At 27.6% G+C, this 24687-nt stretch overlaps 1 protein-coding gene across 1 annotated transcript in view; it reads right to left on the minus strand.

Annotated features, from left to right (window-relative positions):
• Window positions 1-24389, minus strand: part of LOC100204654 (hypoxia-inducible factor 1-alpha) — a 28351-nt gene extending 3962 nt beyond the window's left edge. Inside the window, exons 1-6 of the mRNA XM_065812539.1 lie at window positions 24027-24389; window positions 23780-23925; window positions 23029-23188; window positions 14491-14600; window positions 13555-13742; window positions 13218-13324 (exon numbers count right to left, since the gene is read on the minus strand). Coding sequence (XP_065668611.1) covers window positions 13218-13324; window positions 13555-13742; window positions 14491-14600; window positions 23029-23188; window positions 23780-23925; window positions 24027-24219 — 904 coding nt within the window. The 5' untranslated portion in view covers window positions 24220-24389. The remainder of the gene's footprint in view (window positions 1-13217; window positions 13325-13554; window positions 13743-14490; window positions 14601-23028; window positions 23189-23779; window positions 23926-24026) is intronic.
• Between the last annotated feature and the right edge of the window lie 298 nt (window positions 24390-24687).

The raw sequence follows: 24687 nt of genomic DNA on the forward strand, positions 1-24687 counted from the left end.
CAATATAAAAGTACATACACACCAATAAAAAAAAAAGTTCCGAGAAAAGTTTGTTTTTCTAATTTATTACAATTAACAAGTATTTGTTAATAACTAAATGTTTTAAATAAATAAAAACTTTTAAAAATAAATAAAACCATACTCATGTCTCATCGTTGTCCATAATTCGCCAGTTAACAAATAGAAAAGTTGCTATCATAAAAGGATGTATGGTATAGAGGAGGGAGGTTATAGTGTCCCTCTATGCACAGACATGCTACCCCTTATACACTGGCCCTGAGTAAGTTGGACGTTTGTTTCAGAAAACCCTTTTTTGAGTCTGCAAAAGACAAGCTTTAGGCTTTGTTTTCAATATTACCAATCTCGCGTAACACTTGTTTTTTACAGACTTACTCAAGAGGGGTGCCTGAAAAAAACGTCAGATTTAAGTATAGTTAATTTTATTTGATTCATCATTAAAAGCAATTTTTAAAAATAATTTACGTCTTGACTGTGATTAGATCACAGTACCTTCAATGTGGAATCACAAGCATTAAGCATTAATTAAATTAACTTTCTTAAAAGCATACGTACTTTTAAGAAATAAGGGGGGAAGGGGGAAGGAGGATGGGAGCTAAAATGTACGCATGACAACAAGGGGAGGTCAAATTTCTAAACTTTTGGTGTACATACTTTATGTTACCAAGCTCCAAAGATAGAAACTTTTTTGCAAAACGGTTTTATTTGACTTAAGTATAAACATAAATGTATGGAGTGGGCTGTATGTCTTGAAATTAGTTAAATCTTAATCTCCAAAAAATGCTGGATCAGCCCCTGCTTTAATTTAGGTTGTTACACACTATAAGAAAGTTTATATCAATAAACTAATCTAGCCTTATTGCTATATAGTACAGCACATTGAAAAAAAAAAAGGAGTTGCTCTAACTAAAAAAAAAGTTAAGAAATTGACAGACTTATTGAAAATCTTGATTCCAAACACAAGATACATGAAAGATCCAACTTGTTCTGACTTTAAATGTTCTCATAGTGCAGCAACAAGCTCAATGCTTCATCATTTTGAAAAAATCAAAATTAAAAAGCCTCTCAAATTAAAGAATAAGAATAAGTTTAGAAAAAGAGTAATCAAATGTCAATTATATCTTGTCTTAGAACCAAGATTAATTCACCTGAAGTTGTGCTTGACAGACTTTTCTAAGTTGGAGAAAAGTATTGATATTACGAATGGTTGGTTAGCACAAAACTTAAAAATTACAAGAAATAGAAATAAAGAGCAAGTTCAGTTTGGCTGATGACTTTAATAGGTTAAAAAAAGTGGATGAATGGTCATCAAAAAACTATTGTCGGTATGTGTTTAAACTTGCAAGTTCAGTCTATGGGCATGCTGAGAACCAATGGTTCCATGCCAGTAGAATAAAATATTTAAAATGATTATAAAAAAAGCTTCAAGACTTTAATTTAAATTTTGATTAACATAACTAATCACAGTGGGCCAAACAGTGGACATTGCTTAAAAATCAATGTTACCAAAATAAATTTGGTAACATAAAACTGGTAACTGCTAAAGCACTTGGCTCCAATGAATTGACATTTGCACAAAAAACAATAGTTCAGAATTAAAAAAATGGGCTATGCTGGCATACAATTTAAGGCTGATAAGGAAACCTTGCTTGAAAAGGATGTTAAAAAATAACTCTTTCAATAAGTTTCCAATAGAAACAATTTAAACAGTTTGTGCTCTTGGTAGGCATTTATATACAAACCATAAAAAAACTTTTTTAACTGTTGGTTTTAATATATTGCCTAGTTGGAAACATCTCAAAAGAAAATAATCTGAAGTAACACCAATTATTATGAATTATCTTGAACTTTATTCTTGTGTTTACTTCAGTGATGATGCAAAGAATATTGGAGAACATTTTTTTAGCTATAAACATTGAAAATATACTAATGAAAATAAGATTTGGATTTGATGGAAGTGGAAGCCATGCAATACTTAATTATAAAGATAGTGTAAACACAAGCAATATCATGCTGACAATGTTTTGTCAATTTTCACTTAAAACAGAAGCAGGTTTGTTAATATGGTTGCAAAAGTCACAAAATGCCTCACTGAGTCACAAAGTCTTCAAATGGGAAAAGAATTTAGAGAAACTCTTCATTGTCTGCCTTTAATTCTGACATAGAAGAGTTAAAAAAGAGTTAAAGGTTTCCTTATGTATAAAAAAGGAAAATAATTTAATGTAAAGGTGATAGTGCAGTCATATATGGGTAAAAAAGCAGCAAATCTTTTTTCAGGAGTTAGAAGAGCATATTGTGATCATGTGCACATGCTCAAAAGATCAGTGTTTGAACATTGAAAGAATTGAAAAATTGTTTTGTAATCAATCGAGACACTATAACTATAAATGAAGTATTTAACCATCTTGAACTAGAAGACGTTTCTTTACTTAAAAAACTCTCAATTATATCACAAGTGCCGGACAAACCTTAAAACCAATTCCAACCTGTAATGTAAAGCCAATACAAGTACATTGGTATCTTGTAATAGTGTTCATGTTATTCTATATTATTAACATGTGAACATACCTGATATTAAAAATTATTACATTTAAAAATTACTGATATTTTTATAGGTTCTTCATGCTTTACTAGATACATTTGACTATTTCATGAAAACTGTTGTACAAGTGAAAGCTGGTGTTTTTGATTGGTCTGAGTCCCCCTCCAGTGCTTCAAATGGATTTTTGAAGCAACCAGAGACTTCATTACAAACAAAGATGTTAAAAAAAATCAGGGCTTTTATTGTTCAAACAGGGATTTAATTATTGCACAATTGCCTGTTTAATATCATGCAACATTTCAAAAGTTCAAATTGGTGCTCACAGTAATTCTTTGAGTATTTTCCTCAAAAAGAAAAATTGATGTTGATCAATATAAAAACTATTGTACAGATTTTTATTTATTTCTATTTAACGAGTTTCCACCTGTTACATAAATAAATTTACCTGAACCATGGATCAGTATAATAATAAGTATATACCTGGACCATGGATCAGTATAAAACAATCACTATACAAACTGATTGGTCATTCTTGGGAGCTAATTTTGAATGAGGAAAGTGGTTTGGGAAATCTTTATGATTCAGGTTTAAAAGGTAATAACAAAATATTAGGATTGATACATACTCTCAAGAAAAAACTCCTAAATTGTCAATTTAACAGACACCATTAACTGAATGCGGATATCATCTAATCAAATTTTATTTTACAAGAGATACAAGTCAAAATCATTCTGCAAATTTTGGTATGAATGAGGACATTCTGATAAATATTCTCATAAACAAAATATCAAGAGATATTTTATAATTTATATACTATATATTTATATATATTTATATATTTTATATCAAGAGATATGTTATAAGAATATGACTTATCTGAAGATGACTATTCTTAATCATTTTGTACTTTGGGCTGTAACAAAGAGCAACTGAACCATGTGTCATCTTTTTGATAATTAAAAATTGCTACTTTTTTTAAGTAAATACTTTTCATTAGCTAAAATGTAACAAAATGACTATTTGACAAACCAAACATAAACCCTTACAGACAGAAAAAAAAATTAGTCCTTCATCACAAATTTTTGGACAGACGGCTAAAATAAAAATAAGACATTCTTCTTGAGACACCCATTAGCAGTATCAGAGCCAGTAGTGACAGAGCCAGCAAAAAATAAAGTTGCATTGGTCAGAAGCTATTCTAGACCCTTTTCGACAGCGTTGAACATATTTGGGCAAGTTTTGGGTGCCGCCCAAACTCAGAAGTAGAGGACTTTTTTATTTTATTTTTTTATTTGCAAATAACATTTTTTTATCAGAAAAATATATTAATTTAACAATGTTTCTATCAATTTATCTGTATGCACGCACCTCCACAGGGGGTACCGCAGTCCAAATTATTTTCCTAGAAAAGCCCCAGACGGTACTGACAAAGCCATTAAAAGTTGAAGTAGTAGTAGTTGCAAAGCCAGAAAAAACCAAAGAAAAAAATTTAGTAGAACAAAAGGGAAAAAAAATGCAGAAGGGATGGGAGTGTTAGTTTAACTAAAATTAGTCAACTAAAATTTTTTTGTTATTTAATGTTTTTTTAATTAATTAATACATTAAAGTCATAAAATATTTTCAGTTAAACCAAAAAGTTAGTTTATTAAAATTTACCAAAAATTTAGTTAATTAAATAGACAACTAATTTTAGTAGAACTAAAAAGCTAGTCCACTAATTTTAGTAACAGTTTTTTTAGTTAATTTAGGAATTAATTTTAGTTTTAATCATAACACTAAAATGCAGTAATGAAGGTAAGAGCAGAGCTAATAAAAGACAAGAGTAAAGGAAGAGCTTAGCGTGTCCAATTCCCACAAAACTTTAGAATTATCATGCCAACTTTTAAAATGAGGCTAAGACTAAGAAAAAAATAATATGTACAAAGTTTTTTTTTTTAAATATAAAAATTTTAGGGGCCTCACTTAGAAAAAGTTGAAAAAATTCTTTTTTACTGTCTTTTTTGAGTATTTTTGCTTAAAATGTTAACCGACATATTCTGTGACTTCAACTTTTTATACAGTATTATTTACTATCTTATTTATATTGTGTAAAATATTAGATTTAAATAATTAATTTCAAGGTCTCCCCAGGTAATTTCATGCATGCTGCTGTATTTACTTAAGGTAAATTGTTTTCATTTTATATATCTGCAAATATAATATGGTCATTAAGTTCTCAGTTTATTAAAAACCGTGAACGCTGTTTTAATGAAATGGTCTATTTATCATATTGCAAAAATTAATGAAAAAACAAAACAATAATAATATACAAAGCAGTCAAAAAAATATTTTAAATTATTGTTTGTTTAAACACCAGGTATTACATAAATTTATTGATGTATATTAATAAGACTTTAAGTATTAAAAAACTGTCACAACATATAAGCAGTTAAGTATATTGTAACGGAAATTGCAACGGTCTAGGGATACAGTAAATAAAATGAAAACTATCCGATTCCAACCTGTACCATGCTTCTGAATTAACATCACTCTAATTGTTACTATGTAGAAAATTGAATAAAATGAACTAGATAAATTTAAAAATTTTAAGTATTATAACTTAATAAATAAGTTATAATACTTAAATTTAAAAAAAAAAAATTACTAAAGGGTCGAAAAATTTGTACAGTAACTTAAAAATGAAAAGTTATACTATTTACACATTGTACAAAATATTAAAACCAATTTTTGTTTAGTTTACTTTGAGGGATTATTTATTTAAAAAAATTTTAATGTTTTAAATATGAAATTAATTAATTGATAATAAAATCAATAATAAAAAAGGTACATTCTGATCGCAATGATTGCCTTGAAATCAGACTCTAAAAAAAAAAGAAATTCAGCTTTAAGTGATAAAGAAATTTAAGAAATCTTTAAGAAGTTGACCATTTAATTTGAGGGGACTCTTAAAATAATTTTTTTCAAGTCAAATACTTTTACAATATAAATAAAATAGTAAACAATACTGTGTGAATAGTTTAAGTTGTTACAGAATATATTTGTTAACATTTTAATACTAAATATTCTAAAAAGATGGCAAAAAAGGAATTTTTTTAATTTTTTCCAAGTGGTAGAGGAAGGGGAGAGGGGAGGGGAGAAACCTAAAATTTTTATATTTAAAAACTATTTAAAAGTTGGCGTGACAATTCTAAAATTTTGAGAGAATGGGACACACCCAAGGCAGAGCTAAGAGAAGTTGATGAAATGACTGTTCTTGCATAGGAGATGATTTTAATATTTTCTTCAGACATTTAAGTGAATTCCTTCAACACTAGGCAATATATATTTTAAAAGCATATCTAACTAGTAAAACATAAATTATCATTATGTAATGTTACAACAAATATTATAAATTTCTTTTTAATTTAATTTTTAACTAAGAAATGGATAAAATTAAAATTGCTTTAAATGAAGTGATTACAAATACTAAACAAAACTTAAATGCAGCTAATTCCTGGTAAGTCGAATCTTGGCTAACTTGATCTTTTATTATCTCAAACTGTTTCATTTGGTCCCTTGAAATCATCTTATTGATTACTATTAAAATTCTCTGGTTAAATCGAACCTTGGGTAACTTATATTTTATTAAGTGGAACTAATTTTTCTACCCCCTTTTTAGTAAATTTCTTTGGTTAACTCGAACTTTTGTATGGGCAATTAAGAAATCAAAATAATTTGATTAATTTTTTTTTTAGAAGTCATCCCATATAAAACATAAATAACACTAGTCTAATATTTTCTATATTTTTTTCGTTGTATTTAGATCTAAATAGAACATTTATCACACATAAAATAAAGCTAAAATTATTACTGTTACAAAATAAATCATAATAAAACAATGTTAAAATAGCAATAATTTTATTCAAGAAATTTTTAAATAAATTTATTAAAAGGGGCCATCCATAAAGTACATACACAAGTATGGGGGGAGGGGGTTTCCCAAAAACGTACAAACATATACAAGAGGGGAGGGGGTGTTAAAGACAGTGAGTACCTACGCAGTTTGTTTATCTCTCCTAAACTTGATTTTATATTTTTTAAAACATTGAACTTCACTAAATGTTTTTTTGTTTTTAATGTTTTGAAATATTTATGCGTTAAGGAAAGGTGGAGGGGGACTTTAATTTGAAAAAATAATGTGGCTAGCGCAACAATACAGTTGCTTTAATATTTTATCTTAAAGACACAGTAGTAAAGTTTAACTGGTTTATTTTAAGTTATCTTTATCTTTCTTGGAAACCATATATCAAATCGGTTGCAAAATTAGCATCTGCTAAGGTTGCATCTCTTTATCGAGCTCGCCACTTTCTTACTCTGGATTCTATTCTCTACCTCAATAAATCTCAAATCCGGCCTTGTATGGAATACTGTTGCCATATCTGGGGCGGATCTTCTAATGATGCCCTTTCTCTTTTAGACAAGGTGCAAAAACGCATTGTAAACATAGTTGGACCTGCTCTTGCAGCCAACCTTCAACCATTATCACATCGTCGTAATGTTGCTTCTCTTTCTCCTTTCTACAAATACTATAATGGGCACTGCTCGAAAGAGCTAGCGTCTCTTGTGCCATCTACTAAAATTCATTCTCGTGTTACTCGTCATTCAATTAAGTGTCATCCTTTTTCTGTGACTGTTCCTAAGTGCTCCAAAAACGCTTACTCGTCTAGTTTTTTTCCTCGAACATCAGCTCTTTGGAATTCGCTTCCTTCATCTTGCTTTCCTGATTCATATAATTTGCAATCTTTTAAATCGTCCGTCAATCGTTATCTTGCTCTACAATCTTCATCTTTTCTCTTACAGTAACTTCCAACTTTAATTAGTGGCTGCTTGCAGCCTTGTTGGAAGCGAAGATGTTTAAAAAAAAAAAAAAAAAAAAGTCACGGCTGCGAATATTATTGGTTGATATTAAAAGTTTAATTTATACAAATTTTAAAAGAATTCACCATTTTCAACATTGCACGTTTAGAATTGTGGTATCTCGTTGGTTCATCGTCCACAGTGATCTGGGATCGATCGGATAGGGAAAGTGGAGCGCACTTACACCGATTAAGGGTTTTGGTTTGGGCATTCTTTAAATAAAAGAAAAAAAATCAACCAATCAGAAATCATTACCATGACTTTAAGAAAAAAATTAAAGCAACGGTACTATTGCGCTAGACACTGCGAAAATAATGTGTATGTATGTGGAGGGAAGAGAGAGAGAGAGGTCCTTAAAAGCATACAGGTTTGTACAAGGAGGGGAGGGGTCTTAATTCAGTGGTTTTACTGCGTATGTACTTTATGGATGTCCCCAAACTATAAAATAGTTATTTTATTAAAATTTATTAAAACTATAAATAATTATTATTTTATTAATAATAATTATTTTATAGTTATAACGGTGCATATTTAATTTTTATACTTCATCATTCAAAAAATTGCCTTAACTTGAACTATTATATTATATTAGCCAAAACTAAACTTTGAAAAGAAGTTCGCTTTAATCAAACATTTGTTAAGTTGAACCATTATCCTTGGTCCTTTGGAGGTTTTAGTTATTGATTAAAACTGTAATTACAGTTTTAAATAATTAAACAGTTATATACAGTGGTGGAAAAAATCAATGACCTAAACATTTAAAAAAATACATTTTATTCACAGTAATTAATGAAACTGATATTACTTTTTTTGTTTTCATAAAGTATAGTGTTAATACTTACTTTAAAAAAGTTACTAAGTTCCTTCTGACTTTTCTCATGTAACTAACAACTTTGTTTAAAGTAGCTGGATTTTACTAAATTTACTGGAAAAATTAATACATACAGAAATGGCTAATTTGATTTTATAATGAAAAAAATCAATAAAATTCAATGTTTATGTAATAAATTGTTAACAGAATTAATAAAACAATTAATAACAGAAACAAACTATTTTTTACTTGGCAAAATGTTCTATCACTACATATCTATAACAATATTTTGTTGCATGTTATTTTTTTTTTTAACTTTAATCTTTTGGGCTGTTGACTAATTTATAGCATATTGATGGCAGAATAGTGTACTATGATGTTTTTACAGCCTCCCAAAGATTCTTTTCTATTTCAAAGCATTTATTTTACCTTATCTTTTACAATTTTCCATAAATTTCTATTGGATTTAAATCTGACAATTGTTCAGGCGAATCCAATTATCTTTTACTTTAAAACAATCTCTTGGTGATAGTTTTGCATATGTTTTGGATTGTTATATTATAAATATTAGCTGTTATAATGTCTGTTATTAAATTAATAGGTCCAGATAATGAGAAATATCCCCGAATCATAATGCAAACTTTTCAGTAGTTTAGTGTTATGCGGGTCAAAATCTTTGTTTGGTGGTTTGTTGACAAACTGCTTACCATCTGATCCAAAAATATTAAATTTAGATGTCTGTCCACAAAATTAAACTTCATTTCCTCTTTGTCCATGCAGAATATTTATGACAAAACTCTTCTCTGGCTATTAAATGTTGTTTTTTCTATAAACTAATTGATCTTGAAAATAAGTTTACTTTAACTGAACATTCTCTAATCATTTTAATGGTGTTTTTCTTTTGTGACCCCTTATGTCACATTTTTGTGGTTTAAGAGTGTTTTAAGCCATTCCAACAGAACGCTCAGCTATATTCTTAAAATCTCTATATGACTTTTCATTGTTTTTAAGCTCAGATGAGATGCAATGTGACATTTTATAAGTTAAAACAAATCCTAGGTTTTAATCCTAAGTTAAAACTGTCATATAATTTATTTACTTTATATACATAATACCACCATCACATATTTTTATATATTAAAAAAACTTTAAAAGTGAAAGATAATACATTTAACTTTTAACTAATATATTAGTAAACTAAACATAAATAGAACACAATTAACTAAACATAGATAGAACACCTAATGAACATACCACATTTCAAAATATACAGTACAATATTACTTAGTAAAATAGGAAGGTCAGAGCAATTAGATAGGGGGTGGCCAAAGCAGTCAAGGTTGGGAATTTGAAAGAGAGGGATGATAGTGACTCTTCTTTTGACTAAATATGGGGAGGTGTCTGTTGCACCCACCCCACCAACTTTTCTAATGCCTGTGCTGTTACTGATAACCAAAGCCAATTCACATAATAGAAAGTAATAGCAAATGAAAATTTAAAGAAAAAAAGAATAACTTCACTACTTTAAACAAAGTTGTTAGTTGCACAAGAAAAATTAAAGTGAACTTTAATATTTTCGAAGATATAATTATCAACACTAGTTCTTATTAAAAAATAATAAATATCAATTATCATCAACTTCTACCAATAAAATGCACTTTTTTAAATGTTTAGATTATGTATTTATTATTTTTTCCACCATTATATTTAGTTATTAATAATTTTCTCAAACCAACACTAATTAGACACATACTGAAGCCCAAGAAAATACACATATGGTGGTACTTTTAAATTTATAAATAAAAAATACATATAAAACAAATAAAACTAAGTATCAACATCCACTCTAACTCACTTATTTTAATTTTATATTTAGGTAATCAGGGACAAACTCAGACCTTTTTTATTCCAAAAAATAATTATTATTTATTTTCTTTTGCTTTTTTATTAAAAATAAGAAAAAAAGCTTTAAACGAAGAAATTTCAGTAAATAACTAATATCAGCTGTTATAGTGTCTGTTATTAAATAAATAGGTCCAGATGACGAGATATATCCCCACATCATAATGCCAACTTTTCAGTATTTTTAGTGTTATGTTTATCCACAAACCACCAAACTCTTTGTTTGGTGGTTTGTGGATAAACTGCTTACCATCTGGATCCAAAAATATTAAATTTAGATGAGAGTGTCCACAAAATTTCTTCTTTGTCCATGCAGAATATTTACGACAAAACTCTTCTCTGACCATCATATGTTCTTATATGTTCAAAGAAATGAACCTGTCATTTCGAAAAGGGCACAAGTCCATTTACTAAAACATTTCAAAATCAACAAAAATATGATTTTTATTAAAATAAAAAAAACATAAATCATACAGAAATTTTTAATTCAAACTTATAAACTAACTGCTAAAAGTTTTGGACTTATGTCCTTTTCGAAATGACAGGTTCAAATGCCTTTTACAGCAAGACGTTTTTTCAAATCAAATCCTTTTCTTCAGATAAAACTAAACAAAGTAAAATTTTAAAATCATTGTTGCAGCACCGGTTTTAACTAAGGGAAGCTATCACATCCCACCTCCTCAAGTGGCTGAGAAAATTTCCGAATTAAATCTGGGTTTGTCACTAGTACTATCGCTTGTGTGTACCAAAAATATTTGCCAGAGGAAAGTCCTCCTGTCTAATAATATCCTGTTATATCCTGGTTTGATCTAAAATTGTACAATATCATTGAACCAGCAATAACCATCCTCAAAAAGATCTTTGCTGACACATACAATCCTATAACCACTAAATTAGTCCACCCCAAAACCACACCACGCCAAAAACCTGATGGATAAATACCTTTTTAAAAATCTGCAATGATTAAAACCTATCAACAATCCTTTGCTCAAAAAATATCTCCAAATTCTTTGTGATGGCAGCAGTGACCTCTATCTCCCACGCATTATGGAATCTCAGCAACCTTTTCTATGCAAGTTATCTGTTTTTTATCTGCATTCTTAGCTTAGTTTATTATCTAACAATAAATAAAATTGTATTACTATATTATATATTTTATATATATATAATAGATAAAATTGTATTATTATATTATATATTATTATATGATACTTTTTTTAATACCTTTAAAAAATATATACATTTATTAGGTCTTTCCAGACAAATGGAAAATAAGAAAAAAATTTGAGAACAACATAAACAACAAATGGAAACAAATTTTATTTAATTGATTATAGTCTCAATATTCTAAAATAACTATAAATTATGACAAAAATAACAAAACATCAGGCTATTTGAAGTGTCAAGAATCAATAATATGATTTTATGTTTATGTCAATAGTGATACTCAAGCGTGAAAAAAAATTGTATAGAGGAAAACAGTGTAAAAGTGTAGTGTAAAAAAAATAGTGTAAACAACATATCCAGGTTAGCTTTTAAAAAGAAATTTAAAAAAATTAGCTTATGAAATGAAAATTATGATTATAATAAAATTATGATTATAATAAATTTTTTTAAATTTATTTAAATCAACTATAATAAAATTATTTATTATAGTTGATTTTTACAAAACTATTTAAAAAAATCTTTTATTCCTTTGGCACCCATTAAAATACTTTTATTTTATATATTATTATAGAATACAATTATGAGTGCGCTAAGACAATCTTTAAAAAGTTGTTGCTTTCTATATCAACCTAATATATAGGCCTCAGCAGGAGTAAATAAGTGTACGAGCGATGAAATGCTTGTCAAAAATGGATTTGGTGGGCGATGCAAGCCATTCAAGCTGATAGTGCTTGTGTAGGCGATTGATTTTACTTTGCAATTTTCAAAGAAAATTTCCACCAAAATAATATGTACTTAAGGATGCAGTGTGGATCCATCAACAACTCTCTTGCATGCTTTCACTAAATCAGTCTATGCATGTATTGCCCACTACAGCTCTTTATTTCAATATGTTTTAAAAGTTAAAAAAATCAAAAACATACAATTTTAGCAAAATCAAAATATTTGCTAAAACCGTTGTTTTCAAAAGAATAAATATCTCATATTATTACTTAAGTCTGCTTTACATAAGCATGCTAGCGCTATATGCCATGTGAAAATCACCCATGGTCCTTTCATGTTTCAGTTCGCTTGGGGTTTAAAGCAAAGAAAATTTTTTTCAAGTTTATTGTTAATGATGATCTTAAGCTTACCCCATGTAAAACTAAATAGGTTTCTGAAAATTAAATTTCAATCTTTTTTTCTCTCAATAAAACTTCAATAAAACCCTAAGCAAATTAAGTATGGTAATTTAACAAAGTTTTTTGAATAAATAAGTTAGATCATTTCCACCTCAGCAAAAATTATTTCTTTAAATAAGCTGTTTTTTTTTTATGTTTAGAATGTTTAACTATTTTGTTTGAAAACATTGTACACTTCATAAATTTTTTTTTTAATAACTAAACTAACAACTTTTTTATAACACAACTTCAAATATAACTATTTCTTGTTTGTAATTTTTATTATAGAAATTGAAGCTTGTTACTTTCTTGGTCAATTAGAAGATGTAAATTAACTGTTTTCAGTATATGCTTGAGATAAAATGTCAAAAAAAATATATATATTTCAAAAACCTAGAAATAAAATAAACAGCCAATAACATTTTAAAAATTAAACTTATTTTGTGGCAATTTAGTTAATTGCAGTAGTTTAAAAAAATTGATAGCTTTAATTATAAAAAGCATATAATTTTATTTCAGAAACAAAAGTAACTTCTGACTTAAGTTTTAACTTCTTGCAACTTTATTGGAAATAAATTTGTTAAAAGAAAAATATAAAATTTTAAACATTTAATAAAATGATTAAAAATTAAAAATATGGTAGTAAATCTAGCTTTAAAAAATATCATGCACAAACAAATAAAAATATCATAAAACAGAATAAAAAAAAAAATCATTTCACATGTTTCATGACAAGCTTTTACCACATCAGTATCACATAAGTGAATATAGATATACCACGAATAACCAAGCATCTCCTTGTCACTGTATCCAAGAATGGAACTTGTTCTAATTTTAAAGTTATAAAATAAAATTTTAATAAACATAATTAAAAAAATTTAATTTATTTTAATCATAAAAATTTAAAACTAATTTTATTCAAATTTGAAAGTCAAAAACTTTTAAATATTAACAAAGCAATTTTTATCTGACAAAACAGTTACTAACAAAATGGCAAAATCCAATTAAACCCAAAACAAGAAAACCAAGTAAACAGAAAACATAGAATTACATCTTACATGTTATCCATTTCAAATATTTTCATGTCAAGACTGTGTTTGCTGATAAATGTTTTTCTATCTATAGGAAACTCAACTGATGTTGAAGTCAACAAGGGGTTACCAATTGCAAGTAAACACTGAGTGAAACCTTCATTTTGATCAAGTTTTGTTTTATAGTTTTTGATTGTCCCAGTGCAATGCACAACCTAAATACAGCACTGTCAACTTATAACTTATTTTAATAAAATAAAATAAATTAGAGAGAAAACCTAGGTATACAAGCATTAAAACTATGGTATTATATATTTTAAAAAATTTTATAAGTTCTTTTTAAAGGTCAGAGAGGAAACTACGTTTGAGGAGCTTATTCTTTTTATCTCTCTCAAACTTATAACTTTGAACAAGAACCTCAACATACAAAAACACTTTACAGAGAAACAAGCTAATGAGGCACTACCCAAGAATGTGTTGAGATTTTAAAACAACACTCAAGACAAATGTTTCACCACTACAGCATTACCAATAAACAGCATCACTAGCCTCGAGTAGAACTGAGAAATGATACCATTAAATAAAAAAATGATAATGATCTGATAATAATTAGCAATTCTTTACCACAGAAATAGATTTTTTTTTAATTACATTCACCTCCATAAGTGTTCAGAGAGAAGCCACTGAAGTCAAGGAAATTACCCATTTTACTTGAAACTCTCTTCTACCTCAAACTCCAAAACACAAACTATGTTAAACAAAGATTTGAACCTCAAACCACTTGATTGTGAGCCAAAATTTTTACTACTATAACATTACATTTTAAAGAGTTTTCTGATGCATAAAGGCTAATTTTAGTTAAATTAATGAACTGTGAATTATAAAAAATAAAAAACTTTTGAAATCAAAACCTCTCTATAAAATCTTTAAAATGTCCCTGAAATTATTTTATAGATAACTTACTCTGTAAGTTGATGCATTTATGTTAACATTTTTACCACGACTGGTCAGAGTTGACTTCATACGCAAGAAGAATGATCGATATGGGCTATTCTTGAGCTCATCACAAATTTCTAAAAACAAATTTTATTAAATTATTTTTATTCATTTGATTTAATAATAATATAATTATATTAATTAGCCAAGGCTTTTTTTTTTAACATGTATTTAAAGAGTTTTAAATAGTAAAAATGTATAAGCAAAATGAAAAATCTAAATCAAAGAATAACAGACATCAATCAAAAAAATAAATTTTTGAATTTTTTTATGTTACAACATAAGTATTTTTTATAAAAAAACTCAGTTTCTAAATCCAAACTAATATTTATTACAAAACACGCATGAAACTATTTAAATCTAGTGTGGCATGCAGTTAAGTGGGCATTTTCTAACAGTTGTTTTTTTTTTTTTAATGGGATTTAATATGTTGATATAAGTTTTATACTTTGGTGGAAATAAAATAAAAGTTCATTTTTGATAAATCAAGATTTACTTGAGAATCATCCATAAATTACGTAACGCAAACTTTCACAATAAACAAAACAAAAAAGATCAAAACTTTTCTCTCGCAGAGTCTTAATTTAAATAAAAAATGTTGATATAAGTTTTATAACTAAAAGCTAAAATACATTAAACAATCATGTTAAAACTAAATACTTAATTATGTTTAATACATTTTTTAACAACTTAAGGGATCTTTAATATAATAGTTAGATTATTATTTGCACTTACTAATTATGTATTAGGTAACCAAAAAAGTTCGTGCGGTTGTTGGTAATTGAATTGTTTTTAGCATTTTTTACAACACCCACATCGCACAAGGCAAGTAGCTTTGTTGCGTAATAGAACGCGTGTGTCACGCGCAGTTGCTGCATATATAGTGTAGGCTTGTAACGAGCTTACAGGAAAGGTTTTGTGTAAAGAAAGGATGGCAACCCAACCAACGATTATTCGATCTTGCTTACTTTACGAGTTCAAACTTGGAAGGAATGCAACACAAGCGGCCAAAAACATCTGCACAGCATTTGGAGAAGGTACAGTAAGTGAACGCACAGCACAGAAGTGGTTTCAGCAATTCTCTTCGGGAGATGAGTCCATCGAAGACCTGCCGCGTTCTGGACGCCCATTGTTGGTTGATGAGGATGAACTGAAGGACGCTGTCGAGTCTGACTCCAGCCAAACTTGCCAAGAACTTGCAGTGAGGTTTGCTGTGAGTGTTGAAACCATCCGCCTGCATCTGCATGCGATTGGGAAAGCGTGGAAGCTGAGTCGGTGGGTTCCGCACAAATTGTCGATCGACAACAAGAAGCAACGGCTTACGATCTGCACATCACTCTTATCACGCAACAATGTTGAGCCTTTTCTTGATCGTTTATTGACATGCGACGAAAAATGGGTTGTGTACAACAATACCAAGCGTTGCTACCATTGGTTGTCCCCCGATGACCCCATCCCAAAGGCACCCAAGCCCAATCTCCACGAGCGGAAGGTTTTGCTCTGCATTTGGTGGACTACAGCTGGTGTGGTGCATTACGAGTTGCTCCCAACAGGCCAAACCATTACTGGACTGGTCTACTCACCACAGCTGCAACGAGTTCACGACCTGTTGCTTGTAAAGCAGCCTGCACTGGTGCACAGGAGAGGAGTTCTGCTTCTCCACGACAACGCGAGACCGCACACCGCTCGCGTGACTCAGGACAAGCTCCAAAGCCTTGGTTGGGAGAGTTTGCCTCATCCACCATACTCGCCAGACCTCTCCCCTACTGATTTCCATTTTTTCCTTTCCCTGGGAAATCATTTAAAAGGACAGCAGTTCCGAGACCAGGACGCGGTTGAAATGGAGTTGAAAGCTTTTATAGACTCAAAGGACCAAGAACTTTTTAGAAGTGGAATAAATAAGCTTGTTTTACGTTGGGAAAAGGTTTTAGATGCTAATGGTGACTATTTTGATGAATAAATGTACTTACTTTTGTCGTTTTGTGTGTTTTTATTATATACGGAAAAACCGCACAAACTTTTTTGGTTACCTGATATTTACACATTTAATCATTTAAAGTAAAACTTGAAATCTAACCCTAATATAGGTTAACTTTTTTATTATGACCTTTTGAACTTTCAGGAGTTTTAAACCAATTGGGAAATACATCATACCATTAGACTTTCTAAACCCCTGATGTTTACATAAATATATCTTTCTTGATACACACTATCAGATAAACTATTCCCAATCTCCTTCTAAGATCACTGTTTCTTTTCTCATCTTTTAAAGCCTCACAAATACATCCATCTGTTCATAATCTTTTTTATTCTTTCCAAACAATTGACAGCATAAACTTTAATTCATTGTGCTTCTTCTGCTCCCCCAGCTGATTCAACTGCATCTCCAAGATATAACAAAAATTACTAACAGTCTATTTTAGAATAGATAAAGGAAAAACCATTATTATATTTCAAGAAGTTGAGTTTTGAAGGGTGTTTACCCTCAAGCTTAACAACAAGCTAAAAGGAACATTAATAACAGTAATAAAACATTAAAAACATAACAGCTTTTAAATGCGTTGAACAACACTTAATAAACATCTTTATGTAGTGCTTGTGAAGACTTTATACCACCTAATTCAAACTATTGTGACATTTGGGATCTTCAATTTTCATAACATAAATTATTTTAAAATTTCAGATTTGTTATTTGTTATAGTAAATTTATATGAAGTGTATTATGTTACAAGTATAAAATCTAGATATCAGACCTTGTTTTAAAGTGTTACGCTGCTGGCAATTTACATACAAGCTATTTAACGCTTTAAGCGATTTCTGTAAAGCAACTTTTTATTATTTTTTATTAACTTATTAAACAAAACTTGAAAAAAAAAAACATAAATATTTGTAATAAAAAACTTTGATTTATCATCTTGCAAGCACAAGAATTTATACAACTTTTATAGTAATAAAAAAAATTTACTTAAACTTATATTTAATAATAAAAATTAATAAGTTAATAACAAAAAAAATTATCTTTATATTATCGCTATCTATTTTATTTTTATTATGTTTTATGATAGTGACTGATTTATTCTTTGTTTTTTTCCGCAAAAATATTTTCACCATCTGGTAAATTTGATTTAATTCAACACCTTTTCAGACATTGTTATGAGATTTTGTTGTGTAACGGAAAAGCATAACGCAAGTAAATGTAACTTTACACTATAAAGATATTTACTTCGTTAAATGTTTAATTACGTCAGTTGCGTATTTTAAAGTACCACATTGTAATTCAATTCAATTTGAAACCACATTAAAAATCTTTATAAGTTTTTATCTTTATAAAATATCTTTAAATTAAACAATATTGTTATAAAAAAATAATAATAATAAAAGGGTCATTCCATGCCAAATGGACCAAAATTTTAGGGCTTTAACATGGACCTCCTCAGATTCTGATGAAACTTAGTGGGTTTGTTAATATCAATGAGAAAGGCAATTCCTAAAAATTTCAGCATAAAATCTTTTGTGGTTCATGAGATATGGTCCTTTGAAATTTCTGATTTTTCCAAAAATAAAAACTTCAGTAGCAAAAACATGATTTTCTCATACTTTGAAGCTCTATATTTTAAAAACAAAATTTCAAAAAACCTTCTAGTTTTTTTTTATTGTATACAACTCTAGACTTACTTTAATAAAACTTGGTCAATATCAAAACCTGCAGTTTAAGAAATGAAAAGAAATATTTTTTTAGTTTCTATATAGGATAGGCTTCTAAATTTTTAGAAATTTACTGATAAGATACAATTCATTGAAAAATTGTAGGCCTCTAAAAATGACTGCGGCTAAAACTTAGGAAAATGTGCCTCCACTTCAAACCACCGGTAACCTAGGATCAACACTGGTTTTAATAAAATTTTTTTTTCCTTCTAATTTAATAGACTTTATTACAGTGGTTTCAGAAAAAAAAAAGTGGGTTCTCATGGGAAAGTTACAAAATCAGAACAATGAAAATTACCCAAAATACATTAAAAACGATAAAATAAAGTTATTGTTATACTTTAGTTTGTATTATATATTGTAATACAAAGTATGTATGAATTTAAAAGTATTTTATAATCAGTACTAGAAATAAGTCTAGAATTAAATCTGAATTAAACTCAATTTTTAAATAGCCCTAGCTCTTTCCTGCCCCCCTCATCCCCTGATTATTTACTTTTTAACATTCACATTTTTTCCCAAAACTTAGAAAAAAATTGTAATAAAACTTAGAAAAAAATGTAATTGAACACTTCTCCTTATATGGCGTGTCTGGTTTTATGTCTGATGTATGAAGTGCCTTTATGCCCGAACACACTACTAAACATAAACATATAAAAACTGAAATTTAGTCTTTATATGTGTATGTGAAATGAAAGACTTTTAGTCTAATTTACCTAATACTTAATATCATGGCTATAAATTTTATAATATTTTTTTATTGTTTGATAGACATAGCATGGAAGATATCACCTTTAATCAGTGGCAAAAGGCCAACAAAAAACATGATATAGTTTCAGTCACTCTTCCTATGTATGATTTTATTGAAAAAAATGTAAAAGTGTTTGTATCATTTCAGATCATTTGCAACACAATATAAACTCAGTTCATTTTTTCATTTATGAAGTAATAAAACAAAAGAGCAGTTGCCTTACTTCAATTATTGCATTTATTTTTTAAGTTCAATCAACTATATCATGTTTTTTGTTGGCTTTTTGCCACTGATTAAAGGTCCTATCTTCCATGCTATTTCTATCAAACAAAGCAATAAGATACTCTTTTAGTGTGTTGGTATCTGGGCAGTTATTGAGGGCAGATATCTTATTAGTGTGTTTGGGCATAAAGGCACTTCATACATCAGACATAAAACCAGACACGCCATGTAAGGAGAAGTGTTCAATTACAATTTTTTTCTAAGTTTTGGGAAAAAATGTGAATGTTAAAAAGTAAATAATCAGGGGAGGAGGGGGGCAGAAAAGAGCTAGGGCTATTTAAAAATTGAGTTTAATTCAGATTTAATTCTAGACTTATTTCTAGTACTGATTATAAAATACTTTTAAATTCATACATACTTTGTATTACAATATATAATACAAACTAAAGTACAACAATAACTTTATTTTTATCGTTTTTAATGTATTTTGGGTAATTTTCATTGTTCTGATTTTGTAACTTTCCCATGAGAACCCACTTTTTTTTTTCTGAAACCACTGTAATAAAGTCTATTAAATTAGAAGGAAAAAAAAATCTTATTAAAACCAGTGTTGATCCTAGGTTACCGGTGGTTTGAAGTGGAGGCACATTTTCCTAAGTTTTAGCCGCAGCCATTTTTAGAGGCCTACAATTTTTCAATGAATTGTATCTTATCAGTAAATTTCTAAAAATTTAGAAGCCTATCGTATATAGAAACTAAAAAAATATTTCTTTTCACTTCTTAAACTGCAGGTTTTGATATTGACTCATCAAAAATCAACTTTTATACTTGCAAACAATTTTTTCGGTTTTTTAGGTAGCCATTATGGAGAAAATATGACATTCAAGAATTCAATGTCAAAGTTTTATTAAAGTAAGTCTAGAGTTGTATACAATAAAAAAAAACTAGAAGGTTTTCTGAAATTTTGTTTTTAAAATATAGAGCTTCAAAGTATGAAAAAATCATGTTTTTGCTACTGAAGTTTTTATTTTTGGAAAAATCAGAAATTTTAAAGGACCATATCTCATGAACCACAAAAGATTTTATGCTGAAATTTTTAAGAATTGCCTTTCTTATTGATATTAACAAACCCACTAAATTTTATCAAAATCTGAGGGAGTCCATGTCGGACCTTGGTCCAGCAGTTGGCATGAAATGACCCAAAATTCAAACGTTGTTTAAAAAAATAAATTTCCTTATTTTTAAAAACTTAAACTTATTTAAACTTATTTTTTTTTCTCTTTAAAACATTTGACTTATGTTTATATATTTTTTTCAAATGAGGGGGTGATGCTTATAGCTGAATTTCTTCAAGGCCAAAAAACAAATAAAAACTATCAGCATTTTTTTTTTTAACATTTCGGCTTTAACTAAATTTTTGCTTACTACTCATAAACTAGTTAATCATTTCTAATCGACGTTCGTTCTTTGGTCAATTCAAAAAATTAATGCTAAAGAAAAAACTTGTTAAAAAGCAGTTTCAAAACTGAAAAATTCTTCTTTTTATAAATTTTTTTATATAAAATTTACTAAAAAAATTCTCTAAAATACTTTTAATAAATCTAATAATTTTGCCTACAGGCTTGATTATGGTTTATCTGGCAATGCATTTATATACAGTTATAAGTGAACTAAGGGATTGTCCATAAATTATGTAACAAACTTTCACAATAAACACAACAAAAAAGATCAAAAGTTTTCCCTCACAGAGTTTTAATTTAAATAAAAAAAATCAAAATATTAATTTTAATGTTTAAGTTTAATTATCAAGTATTTTTATTATTAAGTTATTAACATTAAGTTTAATGAAAATTGCTGCGTAAAAGAGCTTAATATCTCCTACTTCTGTTTATTAAATATATTTTGTGTTGCGTAATTTATGGACAATCCCTAACCACTTTTATATATTATCTCTTTCGTAACAGAATAAAAAAAAATTATTGATTTGAAACTATAAATAAATAAACAAAATAGTCTAATGTAACACGAACATTTTAAAGTTTGAATTAAATTTTTTTTTAAAAATTTTCTTTTCCTTAACATAATTTGGAAATTAATGTTTTCCGCATAAACTATTTAAAAAAACTGTTTAATTAATTTAATTGAAAAAAGATTTGGCATTATGTAAATGGCTTAACATGAAGGTGAAATCACCACTTTGTATGCAAAATTCAAATAGCATAATGCTTCTAAACAAGGCCTGCTTTGTACTTATTTAAAGGATCTCAAAATGCTGAAACAAGTTGTGTTTATATTAAAGTTAATGATTTTTAAAAATGCTCGGGCTGAATTTTTTTGATTAAAACAGAATAACAAACGTATCAAGAAAAACTAACTAACTTTGTAGTTTTAGTAAAAGCTCACATTCTCAATTTAAGTGTGATTTTCAAGTCTTTAAAACATACAGGCATTTTTCAACAGAATCTACAGACTTTATAATTTATTCAAGTGTGTTTAATTCCAAAGAGTTTTATTATATGATATTATTGTAAAACTTTGATAAGAAATCTAGAAATTCTTTATAATTATTTTTCTTAATGAACGATTTGTCGCATCAAAATTATGAATAAAATCTTTTTGATATTTTAAGCAATTATTGGTATAATTTGGTTTTGTGCTATTTTTAATGTTATTAAACAATAATAATAATAATAATGTTATTAAATCTTTATCAAGATTTTTTTTTTTTAATTTCTTTTATTGTTCAACTATATAAAAGTATTTATTTGTAACAGCATTTATTTGTAACTTTTTTTTACTTTTTTTTGTCCTATTTATATTAGCTGATGTATGTACACTCCACTGCGACTATGGCTATATTAACTGCACATTGATGCACTTATTCTATGAAACTATAAAAAATAAGAACAAATTATGAACATAACTATAAATAAACAATAATAATAGTTAAAAATATAACTACTTTCTAAAATAAAAAGAAAGTACCCAATAAAGGGTTTGTCTGCCATGTCTCTAAATCAGAGCAATATAACATCCAGAGCACAGCGATAATATGTAATTTACTTGAAAAAATTAATGAATTCATAAGAAACAATTATTTTTTTAAATGTATAGTAAACATTAAACTTAAGAATTAAACATATTTGAATAAATAATAAAGTCAGTAGTTTAACAAAAAAATAAAGTGGTTACATTTTAAATATTTAAAAATCACACTGAAATGGAGAAAGCAAGCTTGGACTAAAACTACAAAGTTAGTTTTAGTTGGTTTACCTTTATTATTTTGTTTTACTCAAAAAAGGCTCAGCCTAGACATTTCTTTAAAACATTCTCTTTAATATGAATACAACTTGTCTAGGCACTTTAGGATCCCTTTAAAACAACAACAATTTTAAAGGCATAATTTAAAACATTTAAGTTTTTAAATAAAGAGTTAAAGTAGGAATTCTTTAAAGTAGGTATTCTTTAAAGTAGTCTTTAGGGGGAACCTAACAAAAACCAGACTAAACAAATTTAGTCAAAATTTTTATTGGTTGATTTTAAAATTTCTCAACATTTGTTTCAATCCTTTAGTTACCATTTTTTTAAACATATTTATAATACTTGAATTAATTGGTATTTAAATCAAAATTAAATTAAAACATAAGTTTTGACTTTTATTACTTTTAAAGTGGTAAATTTATTGTTTTTTCCAGGTTTTCACAATATGATAAACAGCTTTTTATTAAAACAGTGTTCACAGTTTTTAATTAATTGAGAATTTGAAGTCCAGAAGCTTTTTCAATATTACAAATTATCATATTGAAAAATTAGTAATAAAAAAATACTTTTCTTGGGATTCTGCAAACATGGTGCTGCCTCAGAACAGAACAAGCCATCAAATATTTCCATATCTTCAAGAGGAACTTGACCACCTATTTGTTCAGCTAATGTAGTTTGATCACATGGTTGCACATACTTATAAAAGCTGTCACCCATCATATCTAACTAAACAGCAAAAAAATATTGAAACCAATCATTAGTAACACTAAAACAATTCAAAACATTAAAACACATAATTTTTCAATTTTATTATAATCAAAGTTAATTGCATTTACCTAAAGCACGCTTCTTTAAAATACCAACAATTTAATGGTAGAAATTTATTTATTGCAACAAAATCATTTGATTAGCCTTTTACTGCTATTTATCAGTTTATTTATACCATACATTTAAGTAATGATTACTTAAAAGTATGGCAAAAATAAACCGATAAACATTATAAAACAATCAATCAATCTCTATATAAATAAACTTAATTAAAACAATAAATTATTTATAAAAATATTTTAACTTTTTGAGTCATAGGAACAAAAAATATTGCAAAGATTTTCATAAGTTTTTTTAAACTGAATGTTAACAAATATTAGAGAAATAAAGATAATTATTTATATAATATTGAATATTATTTATGTTTTAGTGATAATAAATAATATCATTTATAAAAATTAATAACAATATTATTTAAAAAAATTAATAACAATATCATTAAAAAAATTGAATAATATTTGTGTGTTAATAAATGCTAGAAAATCTTACTTGGTTTAATCCAAGATTTTCTTTAATATTTGGAGAAATATACAAACATTGACCATCTTTATTTAAAACAAAAATAAAGCCCCCAAGAGCTTGTGGAATGCATGCATTAAAATAACTAGAAGTATTTTGTTCTGGTGTTATAGTTCCTGTACAATTGCAAAATGAAAAAATATATATACTTATAAAAAACGATTACTTAAGCATATTACCCATCATACTAATTAACTTCAAAAATATAAATATTAACCTATAATTTGCTTTAAGACATGCTTTATCTTAATAAAGCTATTTGATAAACGCATTGTACAAAGTCGATCAAGATTTTCAGCAACTCCTTTAGGAAGTGGCAACTGACAAGCCAATTCACCAAACTCTCCATTTTGTTTTCCTCTACGCTGACGAGCAGCATCTCTAGATTTATTTCTTTTTGATTGTTCCATACCAACAAAGTAACATTCCACAAAAAAGTTTTTTAATTAATATTTAGTTAGATTACACTATATTAAATGTCCAACTTTTATATAAATAATGTAAATTGTTAGCAAATAATAACAAATCTGATGACAACAATAAAATGTAGTTTTAGAAATTATTTCTACCTAGCTTTACTGAATCAATATTTACAAGACCTAGTTAAATAAAACGACAAAAATATTTTTTATGATGATATTAAATATTATGGTTACTTATTTTCTAAACATAATAAAAAAAAATTTTTTAAAACACATAATAATAGTTTTATTAAAAACAATAAAACAAAACTTTGTTATTGTGTTTTAAAAATCTTCTGGACAATTATTTTATAACCGTACGATTTACAATGTCCATATTATTGTTATGATTGTCCTAAAGATTATTTTTTAAAACTTTCAAGTTGTCAAACTATGCACTTAAATCATAACATAAAG

This window comes from Hydra vulgaris, chromosome 12 (assembly GCF_038396675.1).
Source record: "Hydra vulgaris chromosome 12, alternate assembly HydraT2T_AEP".
NCBI classification, from domain to species: Eukaryota; Metazoa; Cnidaria; class Hydrozoa; order Anthoathecata; family Hydridae; genus Hydra; species Hydra vulgaris.